General features: G+C 42.4%; 1 protein-coding gene across 6 annotated transcripts in view; it reads left to right on the plus strand.

Moving 5' to 3' along the window:
* The window catches only part of LOC140738613 (serine/threonine-protein kinase 33-like), a 134,057-nt gene that overhangs the window by 90,932 nt on the left and 23,585 nt on the right, over positions 1-19,540 (plus strand). For all 6 annotated transcript variants that reach the window (XM_073066164.1, XM_073066165.1, XM_073066163.1 and 3 more), the window contains 4 exons: positions 13,954-14,092; positions 17,111-17,199; positions 17,955-18,048; positions 18,155-18,230. In XM_073066164.1, the coding sequence (XP_072922265.1) occupies positions 13,954-14,092; positions 17,111-17,199; positions 17,955-18,048; positions 18,155-18,230 (398 nt within the window). The remainder of the gene's footprint in view (positions 1-13,953; positions 14,093-17,110; positions 17,200-17,954; positions 18,049-18,154; positions 18,231-19,540) is intronic.

Consider the following 19,540-nt stretch of genomic DNA (forward strand, 5'->3'; position numbering starts at 1 on the left):
CCTCAGAGCTGGCCACAGGGCCACAAGCCTGGCTGCTGCTGCTGTGCCCTGATGGATCATCTCCCTCCAGTATCCAAGGAGATATACTTGTTGCTGAGGGGAATGGCCTCATCAAAAGTTTCATCTGTAACTTTCAGCCTCCCCAACTGTTCGGAGTACATTCAATTCCAGCTCCAACTCTTTGACCTGGTCAAAAAGTAGCTGAAGTTAGCTGAACTTCCCACCAGGGTACCTATCAAGCATCTTGAATTCCCACATCTGACAGGAGAATTCCATCCTGACTACTCAGTACTTAACAAAGAATAAAACTTTACAGTCAACAGGAAAAAAAAGCTTACTTCTTCCCATCTGAGCCTCCGGCTATTCTTGCCAAAGCTTGTTAAGCCAAAGCCTTCCCACTCTAACACTGGCACACTCCAACAATGGCCACTCCATTTGGTCTACCTTCCTTTTCTTTGCTGCTGAGCCTCTGACTCCAACACTTACCATGCCTGCACAGCCGAAAAAGACCGGCCTTCCCCGATGCTGCTCATTTTTTGCTCTCTCTCTCCTGACCTTCAGTAGGGCTCTGTCATCGATACTTACCGTGCCTGAGCCACTGGAAAAAAGTTCAAATTGAATTTCTGAATTGGATGAAAAACTGATATATTGCCCCATCTTCCACACTGATTTGTCTTTTAGTAACAGATGGTAGCTTACTGCCTGAAAACTACGTTAAAATGCTAACCTGCCAGTGGAGAATTTGATTGATTGAAGCAAAAAATGATTTTTTTGGAGTTTTTAATGAAAACTCCATGAATTATACAAACTTTAGGTGTGGCACTTTCAAAGTTACTGACAAAAAATGTCAGGAGAACTATTAGATTTTTTCCTATTTCCAGTGACAATTGATAGGACTAAATTGATTATAAAAATAAGCCTGCCTTTTTCAAATCTCCATTATTAATATTTGTTTACAAGCACAATGTTTGATTAAAATGCAGCATACCAGGCATTCTTAATACCTATCATTTTCTGTAGTCTCAAGACCTTTACAAATATCTCTACTACACGATTCCCCTGAACATCGAGTTGCTATTGACTGGGGAAGTCTAGGACCTGAGGGCCCAGCATCAGAATAGAAAGATGTCATCCCTTTAGAACAGAGATGAGGAAGAATTCCTTTAGCTAGAGGGTGGCGAATCAATGGAATTCATTGCCACAGATAACTGGGGAGGCCAAGTCATTGGGTACACTTAAAGTAAAGGTTGATAGGTTTTTGGTCAGTAAGGGCGTCAAAGATTCTGGGGAGAAAGCAGAAGAATGGGGTGTAAAGGTATTCTACCTAACTCTGCTCCTATATCTTTTGGACTTACTTCCTGGAAAAATGTGTCCGAATGGGGTACGAAACAGATTCTAAAGGCAATTAAATCACAGTTTAATAACTGTGATGAAACCATGACAGAACAAACTAAACACTAGAGTATCTTGCTAAAGGAACAGATCTTGCTCGAAAGCAGAGAATTTATATTAAACATAGTAAAGCATAATTATAGCTCATGTGGAGCATCGTCTGCAGATGTTGTCACCATGTTGTATCTGGACAAAATGCAAAAATAATATACTGGAACAATACCAGAAATAAAAATTCCATCCATCAAAAAGATTGAACCCCCTAGGATTTCTTTCTCCAGGAAAGAGGAAACTGAATGGTACCTCCAAACGTCATTGAATTCCTTGAGGAAGTGACAAAAAAATGATAAAAGCAGAGTAGTGAATGTGGTGGACATGGATTTTAGAAGGGCATTAGACAGGGTTCCCATCATAGGCTCACTCAGAAAATCAGGAAGCAAGAAATCCAGGGAAGCTTGGCTGCATGGATTCAGAATTGGCTTGCCGCTAGAAGACGGGTGGTGGTAAATGGAATGTTTTCTGCCCGGATATTGACTACAAGAGGAGGAAACAAGAGGTCAATGAGCTATTCCTCATCAGGGGATCAGAGATGGACAAGGTCAGCAACTTTATACAGCAGTACCTCTACTTTCTTAGACAACTTTGACAAACTTCTATAGATATGTGGTTGAGAATATACTGACTGGTTGATCATTACCTGACACGGAAACACCAATGACCTTGAATGAAAAACCCATCAAAAAGTAATGAATACGGCCCAGTCCATCAGGGGTAAAGCAGCCCTCCTCTCCATTAAGCAGATCCACAAGAGGCACTGTCACAGGAAAGCAGTATCCATCATCAAGGACCCCCGCCATCCAGACTCTCTTCTAACTGCTACTGTTAGGAAGAAGGAAGTTTCCTCAGGTCCCCACTGCCAGGCTCGGGAACTGCTATTTCCCCTCAATCATCAGGCTCTTGAACCAGAAGGGATAACTTCAGTTAACTTCACTCCCCCTAACACTGAGCTGATCCTACAACCTTTGAACTCACTTTCAAGGATTCTTCAACTCACGTTCTCGATATTCATTGCTTATTTATTTATTATTGTTATTTTGGGCTTTTGTCCCTTTTTTTGTATTTGGACAGGTTATCTTTTGCACATTGGTTGTTTGTCCGTCTTGGATGTGGGCAGTATTTAATCGATTCTATTGTATTTCTTTGTACTGACTGTGAATGTCTGCAAGAAAATGAATCTCAATGTAGAATATTTGTACAGTACTTGGATAATACATTTATGTTGAACTTCCTTTGAACTTTGAACTTTGGAGGTCATTGACTAGTGGGGTTCTGCAGATATCTGTTCCGTGATCCCGGCTATTTGTGATTTTCATAAGTAACTTGGATGAAGAAATGGAAGGGTGGGTTAATAAGTGTGCAGATGACATAAATGTTGATGGTATAGTGGATAGTGTAGAAAGTTGTAGGCTACAACGGGACATTGATAGGACACATAGATGAGCTGAGAAACAGCAGACAGAAATCAATCTAGAAAAGACTGAAGTGACTCACTTTGGAAAGTCAAACTCGAAGGTAGAATATAGGGTTAATGGCAGGATTCTTAACAGTGTGGAGGTACAGGGGGATCTTGCGGTTTACATCCATAGGTCCGTTAAAGCCACTGTGCAATTTGATAGGTGGTTAAGAAGGCATATGGGGTGTTTGCCTTCATTAGTCAAGGGATTGAGTTCAACAGCTACTAAGTAATGTTGCAGCTCTGTAAAACTGATTAGACCACACTTGGAATATTGTGGTTGCCTCTTTATAGGAATAATGTGAAAGCCTTAAAGAGGGTGGAGAGAAGAATTACCAGGATGATGCCTGGATTAGATGACGTGTCTTATATGAAGACAGGTTAGTGAGTTAGGGCATTTCTCTTTCGATAAAAGAAGGATGAGAGGTGATTTGATAGGAGTGTACAAAATAATAAGAAACATAGATAGAGTGGAGAGCCAGAGACTTTTTCCTAGGGTGAAAATGGCTAATACAAAGTGAACGTAACTTTAAGGTGTTGGGCGTAAAGTGTGAGGGTATGTTGGAGGGTAGTTTTTTATACCAAGGGTGGTAGATGCTTGGAACATGCTGGCAGGGGTGGCGGTACAGACAGATACATTAGAGACATTTAAGAAACTCTTAGCTAGGAATGTGTATGAAAGAAAACTAGAGTGCTATGTGGGAGGGAAAGGTTAGATTGATTTTGGAATAGGTTAAAGGGGTGGCACAACATTGTGGCCTGAATGGTCTGTACTGTGCCATACTGGTTTATTTCCTGTGTTAAATAGTTTGATTAAAATGAGAGAGAAAAGATGTTGCCACTTATGTAAATGTAGGCGATAAAAAGCAGATAGTCACTCAAGAATCCATTGGGGTATTCAAGAGGAGCTTGTTCACCTAGAGAAAGTTTAGCACAGTCAATGGCTGAGGTGACTAATTTAGATGTTTTGAAGAGGAAAGTCATACTGTGTAAGCTAAGGAGGAGAACAGAATAGACTATCTCCAGAAACCACTGGCAAAGGGCTCCCAGTCCTGACCAATGACTATTCAAAATATGAAAGGATATGGTGGTCTCATTTCTGTCAGATTTTGTTCTGTGAACATGGAAAATTTCCCCAGATTGCATAGCTTAAGTGACACTGCTGTAACCAACCACCCCTCATGATAACACCATCCCTAACGTTTCATTCTGGCTGTGATGCGGACATTTCATTGGAAGGGCTGCAGCAATTCAGAAAAAAAAAAGCTCACCTGCCCCAAGAGTAATACCTGGTGCTAAATACCTTGATGCTGGCAGATCACTTCAAATGGCAGTTGAGAGCTAACCTACTCATACAAGCGTAGAGCAGGGATTCCCAACCTGGGATCCATGGACTCATTAGTTAGTGATAGGGATCCATGGCAGAAAAAGGTTGGGGACCCCTGGTCTAGAGTCACCTGCTAACAACATCTATAGTATTAAGAGAAGTAATTTCCTTTCTCAAAGGCCATTAACATAGAACACTAGAGCACAGTGCAGGTCTTTCAGCTCATGATGTTGTGCCTACCTTCTAGCAGATTATTTGGTTCCAACAATCTAGAGGCCACCATTGCTGATAGTAACATTATTTTAATTCATGGCTTGGGATATAGGCAAGGCCAGCATTTATTTCCAATCACCATCTTCCTTTTAGAAAATGGTTGTGAGCCACCTCTTGAACCTTCTGTTGAAGGAACTCTCTCAGTGCTGCTGAAGAGGGAGTTCTGGGATTTAAACCCATTTCCATTAGTTGAATTTCTCTCATAGGCTTGCTGGGTTTGGGTTTGGATCTTGTGTCTCTGGATATTTAGCTCAGACCTCCAGTTTATGAGTCATGTAACTTAACCATTGTCATACCATTTCTGCTGCATTCCCACTCCCATTTGTTATCTCCTGATGCCTCCTCTTCACCAACATTCACTCTCAGAACTACATGAGTGTGTGTCACTGAATAGTCTGTTTCACTGTAGGACACTGGTAAATTGAGATCGACCCAAATTATAGAAGAAAGAACACAAGAGTCCCCAAAAAAGGTCTTCAACTTGTGATGTCTGTGGTGACTATGATGTCAATTTAAACTGCACGATTTCCATCTTGCTCCATTTCTATCGGCTTAAAAATTGTTATTGCACCTGCTTCCACCACCTCCCAGGCAAACACATTCCAAGCACCCACACTCTGTGTAAAATAAATCTTGCATGCATATCTCTTTTAAACTTTCCTCCTCTCACTATTAAGCTATGGTCTCTAGAATATGACATTTCCATTCTGTGTAAAAAAGATCTCCATCTTTCCCTCACGATTTTACATACTCCAGTCAATGCACCCCGTGGCCTAGATATAAGGAAAGGACAAACATGTATTGTGCTCCCTGGAGAACAGGGAACACAATACATGTTTGTCCTCTCCTTATATCTAATATGCTCTAATCCAGGCAACATCCTGGTGAATCTCTTCTGCACCCTCTCCAAAGCCTTCACATTCTTCATGTAATGCTGTGTCAAAAACTGCACACATATGCTCCAGAAGTGGTCTGACCAATGTCTTATACAGCTGCCACATGACATCCTGACCCTAACACCCTGAACAATGAAGGCATGTAGGCCATACAACCTCCTTAAGACCGTACCTACTTGTGTTGCCACTTTCAGGGAGCTATGGACTTGCACCCCAAGATCCCCCTGTACATCAATGCTTCTCAGGATCCTGCCATTAACTGTACACTTTTCTCTTAAATTTGACCTTCCAATATGCAGTAAGTTTCCCGACTAATGTTCTTCCACAATATAAAAGGGCCTTTTCTAAATTAAAGGCCAATTAGAGCTCTGGTAGCATGCTTTCAAGTGGGCTGACTCAGACACTAGCTTCTCGGTTTTATGGTTACACAAATGTGACAAGAACACTCCAATACCAAGTGCCCCTTTGATCCTTGTGGTTTTATAGGGCTTTAGTCATACTACACTGGGAGTATCTAAGAAAGGGTGTGCGGATGTGTTGGCATTGGAGAGGGTCTGGAGGAGCTTCAGGAGAATGATCCCGGGAATGAAAGGGTAAATTTATGATGAGCATTTGATGGCTCTGGGCCTGTATTCACTAGAGTTTAGAAGAATGGGGGGGGGGGGGGGGAGTAGGGAATCTCATTGAAACCTATCATATACTGAAAGGCCGAGATAGAGTGGGCCCGAAGAGGATGTTTCCTGTAGTGGGGGAGTTGAGAACCAGAGGGCTCAGCCTCAGAATAGAAGGATGTCCCTTTAGAACAGAGATTTCATTAGCCAGAGGATAGTGAATCTGTGGAATTTATAGCCCCTGATAGCTGTGCAGGCCAAGTCATTGAGTGCATTTAAAGTGGCGGTTGCTGGGTGTGAAAGTTTACTGGAAGGAAGTAGAAGAGTAGACTTGAGAGAGTTGATAGATCAGCAGGGTAGACATGATGGGCCAAATGGTTTAATTCTGCTCCTGTGTCTTATGGTCATATGGTCTTGTACAGAGATGTTTTAATAAAACAATCTGGAATGTTCTGATCATTCCTGTAACAATGAAGAGAATAGCCATTTCAGTTTGACTAGAACCAGTGACAGTCACTGGTTTCCTGACAGACAGCTGATCCCCAGATGAAGATGATGTTGGCATCTTCAAGGGAATTTTAAGCCAATTCATCAGGAAATACAATAATACAAGGTGCAGATCTTGGTAGTACTGTACTCAGTATTACTCTGTGCTGTCTTCAATTGTATATGATTTAATGTTAGAACAACACCTGATCTCAGCAGCTTCCAAACCAGCAGGTTAGATTGAAACTGTCCCTCCGTGGATGTTGATGATGATGGTAATAATAATAAGGAATTACTGTTTCTTTCCCAATTCATCGCTGGTAAATTCAAACAATAACTTTGGAAAGTAAAGTGCACCTCTAATTTAAATATAAACTGGAGTGTGCCCAACAACAAGGAGTCAATCAACCAGGAAACATGACTCTTTTCTTGGCAAAAACTGAAATTGCTCCATTGCAAGAATATGGTCATTTTGGGGAAGAACTTCAAGGGAAATAAGTAAACAAATCATTGATAAGAGTGCAGGTCAAGTCAGGTCAATTCAAGTTTATTTTCATATGCATAATTAGGGTGAGGCACAACTACAATGATAAACTTATTTACAGCAGTATCATGGGCACAAAGATTCAGACGATACACAGAATATAAATTATATCAGACTGTGAGAAAAACTGTGCAAAAGAAGAAATTAATGCAAAAAAAACACTATGAGTGTCATCCATAATAGATGGTTTGTAGTGTCCAGGGTGGTGCAGCACCTCTGGTGAAGGGGCTTGTCGTGTCCATTCCAGGGCAGCCCACTCATAGTAGATCCCCACCGAACACACAGCTCTCACCTATGGCTCCAAAATAGCTGTTTGTATGCATCAGCAGCCACACCCCAGTACACCACTTCGACAGGCGGGATAAATCAGGTGAGGGCAGCTGGAGGACTCGTACCCAAGTGAGATAGGGACATGCCTGTCTTAACATGCAAAATCACTCTGGAGGACTCGGTGGATGAGACTAACAGTGAGATCCAACGGCCAGGAAGGTGGTACTGCAATGCTCCTTGGAGAGCAAAGGGCATGCCAAGGCACAGAAGATGTCATGGTCATCTACGGTAATCAAGGAAGACCCTAGTTTGTGATGCTTGTTCATACCAGTGGACCCGGTCTTCTGAGATCGAGAGAATGGATCTGCCCTAAGGTCACAGTTTTTCGACTTTAAAACTCTCTCGCACAAGCTTTCTGTCATCGTCGGGTGCAAGGAAAACAACTACCAGTGTCTCATTGCTGAGGCAGGGTTAGGGTTGTGCTGTTTTGTTCAAGAAACCTGATGATTATAGGAAGGTAAATATTCCTGACCCTGATGGTCTGAGAATTCTCCTGCCAGACACATTGTTAACTTTATATTGTTGATTCCTAATGCTCTTCAAACTCAACAACCAAGTGCTTTGGACATCATTCACACTCCATCAATAACTATAAACATACCAACGGGACTTTTGTAAGAAAAAAAAGTTGATTGAAATTTTTTTAATAAATGGGTCTTGTCATTTCCCACTCCACTGCACATCAGATAGCAGGGACCCAGGTTTTACTACTGGGTGCAGACACACGCAACAGAAGTGAACTATTTAATGGGCACCACATTATCAGGAGTTTAAATACATAACACCTTAACTAAAATAAACTAGTCTATGCTTGTCCGAATTAGAAAATTCCCATTCAAGCTTAAATTGGGAATCTACCCAAAATTACATGGAAGCCTCATAAGTGATAGTTAGGAGTGAGAAGTTCTAAATCACATTTTAATTCTGTAGCATTGTTTATGTGACTCATGATAACTGACAACATTAACAACATTAGTAAAGTGATCTGTGCTGTAATGTTCTATGTTCTACTCCTTTGAAGGCTGCTCATATTCTTTCCCAAGCTTGTCTGGTGAGAAATAAATGACTAATGGTTCTGCTTTGGTCATTGTTTAACTTAAGATAAAGTTGCCAAAAAGCACCCTCCCTCTGTAGGTGTGGTAACGGAAGTGAATGAGGAAGAGGGAGAGTGTACATATAACTACTGAACTGGAGGAGGAAAGAAATGAATGCATTGAGCCATTTCCCGGTGGCCATGGCAACATTGCTGGGATACACATATTGCATTCACAGTAAATGATGCTACCCTTCCATTTCCTTTAAGTCTGCACAAACTGTAACCTTTACATCGGTAATGTGTGTGGATTGATCGCTACAGGTATTTGGAAGTTATGTGAAAGATGGGCATATAATAAATAATTTTCACAGTAGATTTATTGCAATATACCCTGAGAATCAGAACTGTGGACCAACTCTTTGCAACATAGGCAGAGTGAGTTTTGTGACTCAGACACTGTTGATGGGTCTCTTCGCCTGCAATTCACAAGCATTTTCTGTAGTTGTTTTCTGTTTCCCTGCTCGAGGAATCACTCCAAGATCCCGAAGGCAGCGAACAAAACCCAGATTTAGACATGCTTTTCCCCAATTCTCTCAGATAAATATAAACCTAATGTTACAAAGTATATCAAATGGTAATATTATCATCCAGCTGAGTATCTAGGAAAGCTCGCTGGTGAAAAAAAGAAAATACAACATTTTACTTTCACACCAACATAGTTAGTGACAAGACTTTAAATTATTATGGTATTATAGTAATGCAGTGTGGGAACAGGCCCTTCACTCCATCTCATCCATGCTGACCAATGTGCCCACCTAAGTTAGTCCCATTTGCCAGCATTTGACCCATATCCCTCTAACCTTTCCTATCTATGCACTTAATCAAATGTTCTTTAAATGCTGTTATTGTACCTGTCTCAACCATTTTCTCTGGCAGTTCATTCCATGTACACTCCATCCTCTGTATGAAAAAGTTGGCCCTTCTAGTTCCTAGAAATCTTTTCCCTCTCACCTGCCTTCGAGTTTTTTGCTTCAAAGTCTTGTTTCAAGTGGATTTTGAAATAACTGTTTAAAATCATGAGACCACTTCTGAAACCAGAAATCAGAAGTTAACAGGCAATTCAGAGCAATGCATTTTTGCTGAAGATTGGCTTTAGAGTAAAGCTCATTGCCTGAAAATGCACCCTGGGTTTCTCGTGCTAAGTGTAAAATATAGTCAGTCAATGCCAGTTATGGTCTATGTCTGAAATACATTTTGTGGTGCTATGGCAGCACAGCAACTTGTAAAATGCTATTAAAGCTTGGGGCATAGGAGTTCAGAGTTCAGTTCCGACACCATCTGTAAGAAGTTGTACGTCCTTCCCCAATCCAAAGATGTACTGGTTAGTAATGTAGTTGGTCGATGTAAACTGTCCTGTGATTAGACTCGGCTTAGATTGTGAGCTGCTGTGTGGTGCAGCTCCTTGGGTCAAATGGGCCTGTTCCGCGCTGTTTCTGTAAATAAGTAAAACACTCGATACTATTCCATTGCATCCTGCAGCCCTTCGGTCTGTTCAAGCTACCTTGAACTCCTCTAACTCCTTTAGAGAGATTAAATGCTTCCTCCAGGCTTTCTCTAAGTACAACACACTGGAGGAACTCAGCAGGTCAGACAGCATCTGTGGAAATGAGCAGTCAGTGTTTTGGGCTGAGACCCTTCGTCAGTTCTGAAGAGGGAGGGGGCAGGGACCCTATAAAGAAGGTGGGGGGAGGGTGGGAAGGAGAAGGCTGGCAGGTGCCAGGTGAAAAAACAGAGGAAAGATCAAGGGGTGGGGGAGGGGAAGCAAGGAGGGGATAGGCAGGAAAAGTGAAGAAGGAATGTAAGGGGAAAGCACTATGGGTAGTAGAAGAAGGCAGAATCATGAGAGAGGTGATAGGCAGCTGGAGGAGGAGGCAGAGTGAAAGTGGGATGGGGGAAGGGAGAGGGAGGGAATTACTGGAAGTTGAAGAATTCAATGTTCATGCCAAGGGGCTGGAGACTACCCTGACGGTATATGAGGTGTTGCTCCTCCAACCTGCGTTTGGCCTCATCATGGCAGTAGTGGAGGCCATGTATGGACATATCCGAATGGGAATGTGAAGCAAAGTTGAAGTGGGAGGCAACCGGGAGATCCTGTCTGTTGTGGTGGACAGAGCGGAGGTGCTCGACGAAGCGGTCCCCCAATCTGCGTCGGGTCTCGCCGATGTAGAGGAGGCCGCACCGGGAGAACCGGATGCAGTAGATGACCCCAACAAACTCACAAGTGAAGTGTTGCCTCACCTGGAAGAACTGTTTGGGGCCCTGAATGGTGTGACTCCGGATCCAGCACATTATCCTCTGCAACTTCCACCACCTTCAACAGGACCCCACCACTAACCACATCTTTCCCTCCCTACCCCTCTCTGCTTTTCGCAGGAATCGTTCCCTCCGCGACTGCCTGGTCCACACGTCCCTCCCCACAGATCTCCCACCCGGTACTTATCCCTGTAAAACATAAGTGCTACACCTGACCCTACACCTCTCTTACCACCATTCAGGGCCCCAGACAGTCCTTCCAGGTGAGGCAACACTTCACTTGTGAGTCTGTTGGGGTAATCTATTGCATCCGGTGCTCCTGGTGCGGCCTCCTCTACACTGGCGAGACCCAACGCAGATTGAGGGACCGCTTCGTCAAGCACCTCCACTCTGTCCACCACAACAGACAGGATCTCCCGGTTGCCTCCCACTTCAACTCTGCTTCACATTCCCATTCGGATATGTCCATACATGGCCTCCACTACTGCCATGATGAGGCCAAACTCAGGTTGGAGGAGCAACACCTCATATACCGTCAGGGTAGTCTCCAGCCCCTTGGCATGAACATTGAATTCTTCAACTTCCAGTAATTCCCTCCCTCTCCCTTCCCCCATCCCACTTTCACTCTGCCTCCTCTTCCAGCTGCCTATCACCTCTCTCATGATTCTGCCTTCTTCTACTACCCATAGTGCTTTCCCCTTACATTCCTTCTTCAACTTTCCCACCTATCCCCTCCCCCACCCCTTGATCTTTCCTCTGATTGGTTTTTCACCTGGCATCTGCCGCCCTCCTCCCACCTTCTTTATAGGGCCCCTGCCCCCTCCCTCTTCAGTCCTGACGAAGGGTCTCGGCCCAAAATGTTGACTGTTCGTTTCCACGGATGCTGCCCGACCTGCTGAGTTCCTCCAGCGTGTTGTGTGTGTTGCTTTCACCACAGCATCTGCAGTGTACTTTGTGTTTTCTCTAAGTACCATACCTCAGAGTAATTTTTCATTTTTGAAGAATCAGATGCTTGATTTCACTTTTTTCAGATCAATACTTTCTCCAAGACTTCCTTTAAGCAAAACTTCTCATCACTCTCAATGTGAAGCTTTGTACTTTATGGGGCATAGGATTTTCACCATTCCTAACCAGGGGACATTTGTCTCTGAGGTTCTGCATTTCACTTCTCTTGTGCTTTTGAAGAAACACCTTTTGAAGGTGTCCTCGATGCTGAGGAGGCTGGTGCCCATCACAGAGCTGGCTCAGTATGCCACTTTCTGCAGCTTTTTCTCATCATGTGCAGTGGCCCATCCACACCAGATGGTGATGCAACCAGTTAGAATGCTCTCCCCATTACATTTGTAGGAATTTGCGAGAGTCTTTGGTGACATACCCAGTGACCCTGTGATCTCTGTCTCAGAGGTTGATGTCAGAATATCTTTCAAGAGGGTGAACCCTCGCAAGGCGTCAGGCCCTGAAGCTGTACCTGGTAGGGCTCTGAAAACCTGTGCCAACCAACTGGTGGGAGGGTTCAAGAACATCTTCAATCTCTCACAGCTACAGTTAGAGTTTCCCAACTGCTTCAAAAAGGTGACAATCATACCAATGCCCATAAAGAGCAGGGTGAGCTTCCTCAATGACTACTACCCAGTGGCACTCGTGTCTATTGCAGTGAAGTGCTTTGAGACTAAAGACCAATGGTGAGGACCAAGAAGGGGGTGGTGGAGTGCTTGCAGTACTGCTTTGAGTCAGTGGATGGAACAATATTCAGGGATTCCTCTTCAAGTCTGAATAAATACGTCACAGTTATCATCGACTTCATCAAGACCTGTATGCACGAGTGTGTGCTTTCGAGAACATACTGAACATACTCAAACTAAAATCCATGGATGAACCAGGAAATTCATAGTCTGCTGAGGGCTAGATCTGTGGCATTGGAGACCGGTGATCTAGAACTATACTGGAAGTTCATGACCTACAGACCTACATGACCTTACGAGCTTAAAAACAATTTGATTAAGATTACAGATGGAATCAGATGCGCATCACCTCTGGGAGGTTTTGCAGGTCATTACTTCCTTCAAAGCAAAAGCTAACAACATGAATGGCTGTGATTCTTCACTCTATGCCTTTTATGTATGCTTTGAAAGGGAGAGTATAATTACACCTGTGCAAATCTCTGCAGCATCTAACTTTCTTTCTCCAAGGTAAGCTGCCAACCACAGCTGATGAGCCCCATCTGCCTGAAGCAACTGGTTTAAAGGTGCCTGTAACACACCTTTACCCCTTTTCCTGTCAGTAGAAACGATACATTGGTCTTCGTAGTTAAGCTACATGTGAAGGCCAGGAGTTGGACTTGGCTGTCTGAGGCTATTTGAATGCACACCATTGAGAGCATTTAATATGTTGTGGGAGCTTATCCCTACTATGAGAATCTTAATGAATCTCCATATATTTCATTAAAATGATAATTTGAATATGAGGCAACTACATTTTTCATGTATCTGAATTCATTCTTTCCAAAGCAGCCATCTAAACAAAATAACTTATTGTTGTAATAGTTAATGGCGGGGGGATTAACTTTGTGTTCAGATGCTGATGTTTGAACAGCACTTTCTGTGGACCATTGACCCCTTGTCTGTGCCTTTCCTTCTGCAGGTAGGTTCCCAGGTAGAGAACAAGTTTCTCAATAGCTTCTCCGAAGAGAAAAGTGCACAAATATTTGAAATTCCAATTAGACCCCTGTCCTTCATTGATTGCCTCAACAAGGTATCCTGTGGAGAAGAAAAGTGCAATTACCATAATGGCTGGATTTCCAAGCAAGGGTGGATGTCGGTAGTTGCCATAAGTTTTAACAATAAAGATGACATAAGCTACCAGTTTCACAATCATACAGGTACTAGCTAGTGTCCCCTAAAATACTGCTAATGATGCAACTGCAGTTATCAAATCTAACTGATATTATTAAAAATAAGATTTTTTTGAAGTTTGTATTTTTGGTTACCTAATGTGCTTCTATCTATCTGATATGACTTCCTATAGAACCTGTGGTACAGTAGCTAGTAAGATGAAACTAGTTTTAGAATCTAATCTGACTTAGGGATTTCTATGAGCTGTCCATAAAGATCTTGAAGACATTTTACTTATTTGCTCATTTTCAATATGATTACTCCCTCTTTTTGAGCAGGGTCAGGTACAGTCATTGATCAGTGCACAGTCTACCCTTCTCCATTTCTCCTTACTCACTCAGAAAGTCTACCTGGTCATTGAATTCTGCAAACTGGGAGAGTTGAAAGGAATTCTGGCACAGAAGGGCCATCTGAACGAATCCGAAACCAAGCATATCATCTCCAGCTTGGCAAGTGCAATCTTTTACCTCCACAAAAATGGTAAGATACTCTTCATACTAACAGTTACAGCATTGTAATGATCATGATTGCTTATGAAATCATGGCAGCATGATAGCATAGCGGTTGGCAACTGTCAGATTGAGATTGAATTCCCACCACCATCTCCAAGGAATTTTTATGTTCTCCCTGTAACCACGTGTGTTTCCTGCGGCCACTCCGGTCTCCTGCCACATTTCAAAGATGTACATTTAGGGTTAGTGAGTTGCGGGCATGCTATGTTAGTGCTGGAAGTACGATGATACTTCGAAGATTCAAAAGATTCAGAGATTCAAAGTGCATTTACTATCAAAGTTATACAACTTTGAGATTTGTTTGCTTAACAGGCAGTCGCAAAGCAAGGAACCCGAAAGCCCACTTGCGGACTGCCCAACGCAATCCCTCCGCAAACAAGAGAAAATCTGCAGATGCTGGAAATCCAAGCAACACACACAAAATATTGGAGGAACTCAGCAGGCCAGGAAGCATCTATGGAAAAGAGTACCATGGTGTTTTGGGCCGAGACCCTTCGAAGGATCTTGGCCTGAAACGTCGACTGTTCTCTATTCCATAGATGCTGCCTGGCCTGCTGAGTTCCTCTAGCACTCTGTGTGTGTTACCATTGCAATCCCTGCTGATTTGATGAAATGACATTTTTCACTGATTTGTTTTGACGTACATGTGAAAATCAAAGCTAATCTTTAAGTATTCAAAGAGAAGCTGAGTGATTTCATTAACTGAATCCACTAACAACTGCTATTCACTTCAATCTCCAGAAAGTAGGCAACTTCTGCCTCATTCTAACCTCGCTAAAGTGTAAAAATCCACCTAGGAAAAGCTGGAAAAGTGTTCATCTGTGACAGTTTGTGTACGTGACCAAGTTTGTGTATTGTGTGTGATCAGTAATCTAGATATAAAATACTGCAAACTTGCGATACCTTTCAGAAATACCTTCTTTGTTTGAGTTTCCATTCAAACCCGTATCTGCAGAAATAATATTTTCATCAACCAACTAAGCCAACTTTAAGATCGTATTTTTGTAATGGATAATTGTTTTAAACACTGTTTGATATAGTTAACAGAAATTGCTGAATTTGCTACTCCAGTAAGATGGTGGCACGTTGAGACGCATCAGCTATTATAGGGCCAACCAAAGAGGTTATTGTCTTTTTTACATGAATTTTACATGATTGCAAAACACTGTTGCACTTTAAGAATTTAAAGTGCTGTTGGTCTACCCCATTAGCAAGTGGCTCATTGGCGGAGAAGCTGAAGTCGTTGGACTTGTTGCGAATCGCGCTGCTGCCTGCATCAGAGAGGTGTCAGTGCACGAAAGCGGTGTGCAGTCTAGCAGCAAGAGATCACGTTAGTTGGTTTCCTTTTGATCGCGGGGCCATGTTGGACTTTGTTAATGTAGAATGCTGCAAGTCCAATTCACTGGTTCACTGTGGATGGTGGGTGCACTGCGTCACCTGGATTGTGTGAGAATCAGGCCTGTTTACAGCGGCCCAGGAGAGCTGAAGGTGTAGGAGTCAGTGCGCTCCACCGGAGTGCTGGAGGTGGTGCAGTATGGCACCTATGCTGGAGTCATACGTTGCTGCCTCCCAATGTTTGCTGGGCAGAAGACAAGCCATAATGTATTCCACTGCAGAAAGCTGCAACATTCATGAACTCAGGGACTTGGACTACCGTAGATTCCGGACTACAGAGCGCACCTGATTAAAAGCCGCTGGCTCTAATTTTAGAAATAAAATCAATTTTTTACTTGTACAGGCCGCACCGGATTTTCGGCCGCACCGGATTTTCGGCCGCAGGTGTCCCACGTTGTAATATGAGATATTTACACAGAAAGATATTACACGTGAGGATTTTTTAACTTTTAATTAAATCCATATGGTAACATAAACAAATACATATTGCAAATGCTTTTTTTCGAACCGTGCCTGTAACGCGGCTACTTTTAAATATACGTTGCGTATACTTTTTTACTGAACAACATTCCAATATCTCCTAACGACTGGTAAAAAATATATATACTGCAGCCTACCAGGAAAAGTTATTGATCGCCTTTAACTTAAAAGCAGCGTTCGCTCAGATCCAATGCCGCTTGCGTAATGCCGCTCGCCCCCCTCCTTCCCGTTTATCGCAAACTGGCATTTTTCCCACAAGACGCGGCGAAACCGGGTGTGACGTCATAGCATCCCGCGATGTAGTACAGAAAACAAATATAGTTAAAACACTTCTAACTTTAACTAGAAAATGAATTACTAAGCGAAAATATTATAAACTAAATAACTGCCATAAAGGCAGCACAATGCTTTTCTTCGAGTGTTTTCCATGTTGATGAGGGTGAGTACAAATGACTGATTTACAATAATTTAATTGTGAAAGTGCGCTTGATTTATTGTACAATTTCATTGGACCTCTGTGAACTACTCATCAATTTTATTGGTCTACTGTTACGAGGCAAAATGTTTTTGGCGGCATGAAAAAAATCATGCATTAGCCGCACCGTATTAAAGGCCGCAGTGTTCAAAGCTGTTCAAAATGTGGGAAAAAAGTAGCGGCTTATAATCCGACATCTACGGTATTTTTTTTTGTGTGACTATTCTATTGCTATGTTTCATGTGCAATATGTGCCTTGTGCTGTGCATGACTGTTGGTTCTGTGTTCTGTACCTTGGCCCCGGAGTGATACTGTTCCGTTAGGCTATTTTCATGGGTATCCATGTATGATTGAATGACAATTAAACTTGAACTTGAATTTATTTACTACAGCCACTAATAAACACTAATAACATCCACTAGGGGCAAGAAATCTGATTTTAAATATTAAAAAATTACACTATTGATGGATTGCAATGCTCTTTAGTATGTAGAAGAAAAATGAACTGTCAATGTAATTGTGCACTTTAAAGCTATAAATTGTAGGAACCCCCAATGTCAGGAACACAAGCACAGTAGTCCCATTCATTTATGTGCTCTACTCCCAAACACTCAATATTTTCTTCATTCTCTTCAGATATTATTCACAGGGATCTGAAGCTGGAAAATATCCTGGTGAAAAGTGATGATAATGCAGAAGAAGAGGAACTGAAACTTAACATCAAAGTAAGTCTTACTAGTTACACGAACTTTCTCCTCACAGACTTTCCCCTCACCCCTTCATCTATTCACAATAGAACTGACAGATTGGAATTGAACAGCTGGAATTGACAGACTGCTATAAAAACAAAACAAGCATAAACACTTAGCAGGTCAGGAATCATCTGTGAAGAAAAAAAACCCGAGTTAATTTTCTAGGTCCAAGGACTTTCATTGTGACAATCTTGGCATTTAATGCCCAGTCTTAATGCTCCTGGGTACTAAGATTCAACCACATTGGTGCGGCTGATAAAACACATAGACAGGACCCAATAATGAACAAGTGTTTCTTTTCCTGAAGGATATGAAAGGGTTTTTAAAGGATTTCCCGTAGTTTCATGTTTTCCACTGCTTTTAAAAAGTCCCAGGAGTATTTAGTTACTTGAATTTAAATTCCCTGGATGCCACAGTGAGATTTGAACTTGGGTCTTTAGCTGACTAGTTCAGATCATTAGCTACTAGTTTAGTAACTTAACCTTGACCCTACCATACTGCATATGGCATGCGGCCACTCACCTCATGTATTAAAAAGCTGTTTTCACATCCACAATGTGGTGGTAAGTGGTTGCTAATGCCAACCCAATGATGAAGTACTAGATGGCTGGCATTTCCCAGCCAAAGGAAAAGGCACAAGTGGACCTTATTCTCTCGGATGGCATTGTAGCAGATGGCATTTGACAAAGAAAGGGGAATACACTTACTAGGTTTTGCTTTCTTCGCAGGTGACAGATTTTGGCTTGTCCGTGTGGAAAGATGGTGCTGGAGTTGGCTGCGAATCAATGTTACAGGACACCTGTGGCACACCTTTATACATGGGTAGGGAGGCTGGTACTTTAATCGGGTCACACAATGGAGAACAACATTGAAAGCTGCTGGCTTTTTTTTACGTAACATTTCTAATTCTTGTCCTGTTATTCAACAGCCCCAGAAATCATTAACAACTATGACTACAGTCAGCAGTGTGATCTCTGGAGCATTGGCATCATCATGTACACCCTGTACGTACACATCTCAATCCCTTATTTGGCGGGGGGGGGGGGCAGATCCTTTATATTAGTTCTGAACAAATGTGGCTTAAACAATCCATGATTTGAAAAAAATAACGCTCAGGATCCATTACTCCCAGCATAAGCTACTCTTACATCCATGAAAGTACCAACTAAGCCTAGTGCATTCCCCTTGATACAGAACTTGAGAGTCTTAGAGAGATGGGGCACAGAAACAGTCCCTTCAGCCCATTAAGTCCACACCAAATATCAACCACACTTCCTCCATTAATTCCTTTATTGATTCTCCTACATTCTTTTGCAACAGGTATACAACTACCACCAGAGAGATTTAACTAGGACCACTTAAGCTAACAACATGTACATCTTTGGGATGTGGGAGGAAACCAGAGCACCCATATGCTCTTAGGGAGAAGCTTCCCACTCCACACAAGATCACAACTGAGGTCAAGATAGGACCCAGGTCACTGGAACTTTGACGCAGAGGCTCTACTCTTTGCGCCACTGCCTCAGAGTGCCAGAGACCTGGGTTCGATCCTGATCTCAGGTGCTATCTTGCATAGAGGTGGTGTGAATTTGAAATTTAAGGGCCAGAAAATTCAAAGTTCAATGTATTATTTTTAATCAAAATTTATCCATTATCTATTACCGTATGTTACCTTGAGATTCATTTTCTTGAAGGTATTAACAGGAATAAAAAGAAATTTTACAAAAATAATACATAAACATACCAAGACTGAAAAACACCAATGTGCAAAAGAAGACATAATGTGTAAATAAAAATAATACTGAGAACATGAGTTGTAAAGAGTCCTTGAAAGTGTGTCAACAGATCATAGAAAACTAGGCATGAATTCACCTTTCTGAATTCTTGCAAATAATAGTGACAATGTAATGGCATCATTAAGAGTTATGGGGAAAAGTTAGGTAGGTGGAGATGAGTCCATGGCCAGATCAGCCATGATCGTATTGATTGGTGGGGCAGGCTCGATGGGCCAAATGGCCAACTCCTGCTCCTATTTCTTATGTTCTTATCATGCATAAGGGCCCGACAGCTTTAAAATAAAGAATGTGTTTCACAGGATAAACATAAAGTTTTCACTTGAAGTCTTGTCCAAAACTGAAATGTGTTAGTTCTGAATGTTTGACATATGAACATACGTTTGTGAGACCAGTGGGATGGAGTTGCCATCTGGTGCGGGGCTGTAGGCTTCTTCTGGGGAGGAATGAAGCATTTCTGCCTGCCCTGGCTCCCATCCCCACACCTTTCATGAAACAATTAGGGGCTGGGTCACGCTGAG

The sequence above is a fragment of the Hemitrygon akajei genome, chromosome 14 (genome assembly GCF_048418815.1).
Source record: "Hemitrygon akajei chromosome 14, sHemAka1.3, whole genome shotgun sequence".
Taxonomy (NCBI): domain Eukaryota; kingdom Metazoa; phylum Chordata; class Chondrichthyes; order Myliobatiformes; family Dasyatidae; genus Hemitrygon; species Hemitrygon akajei.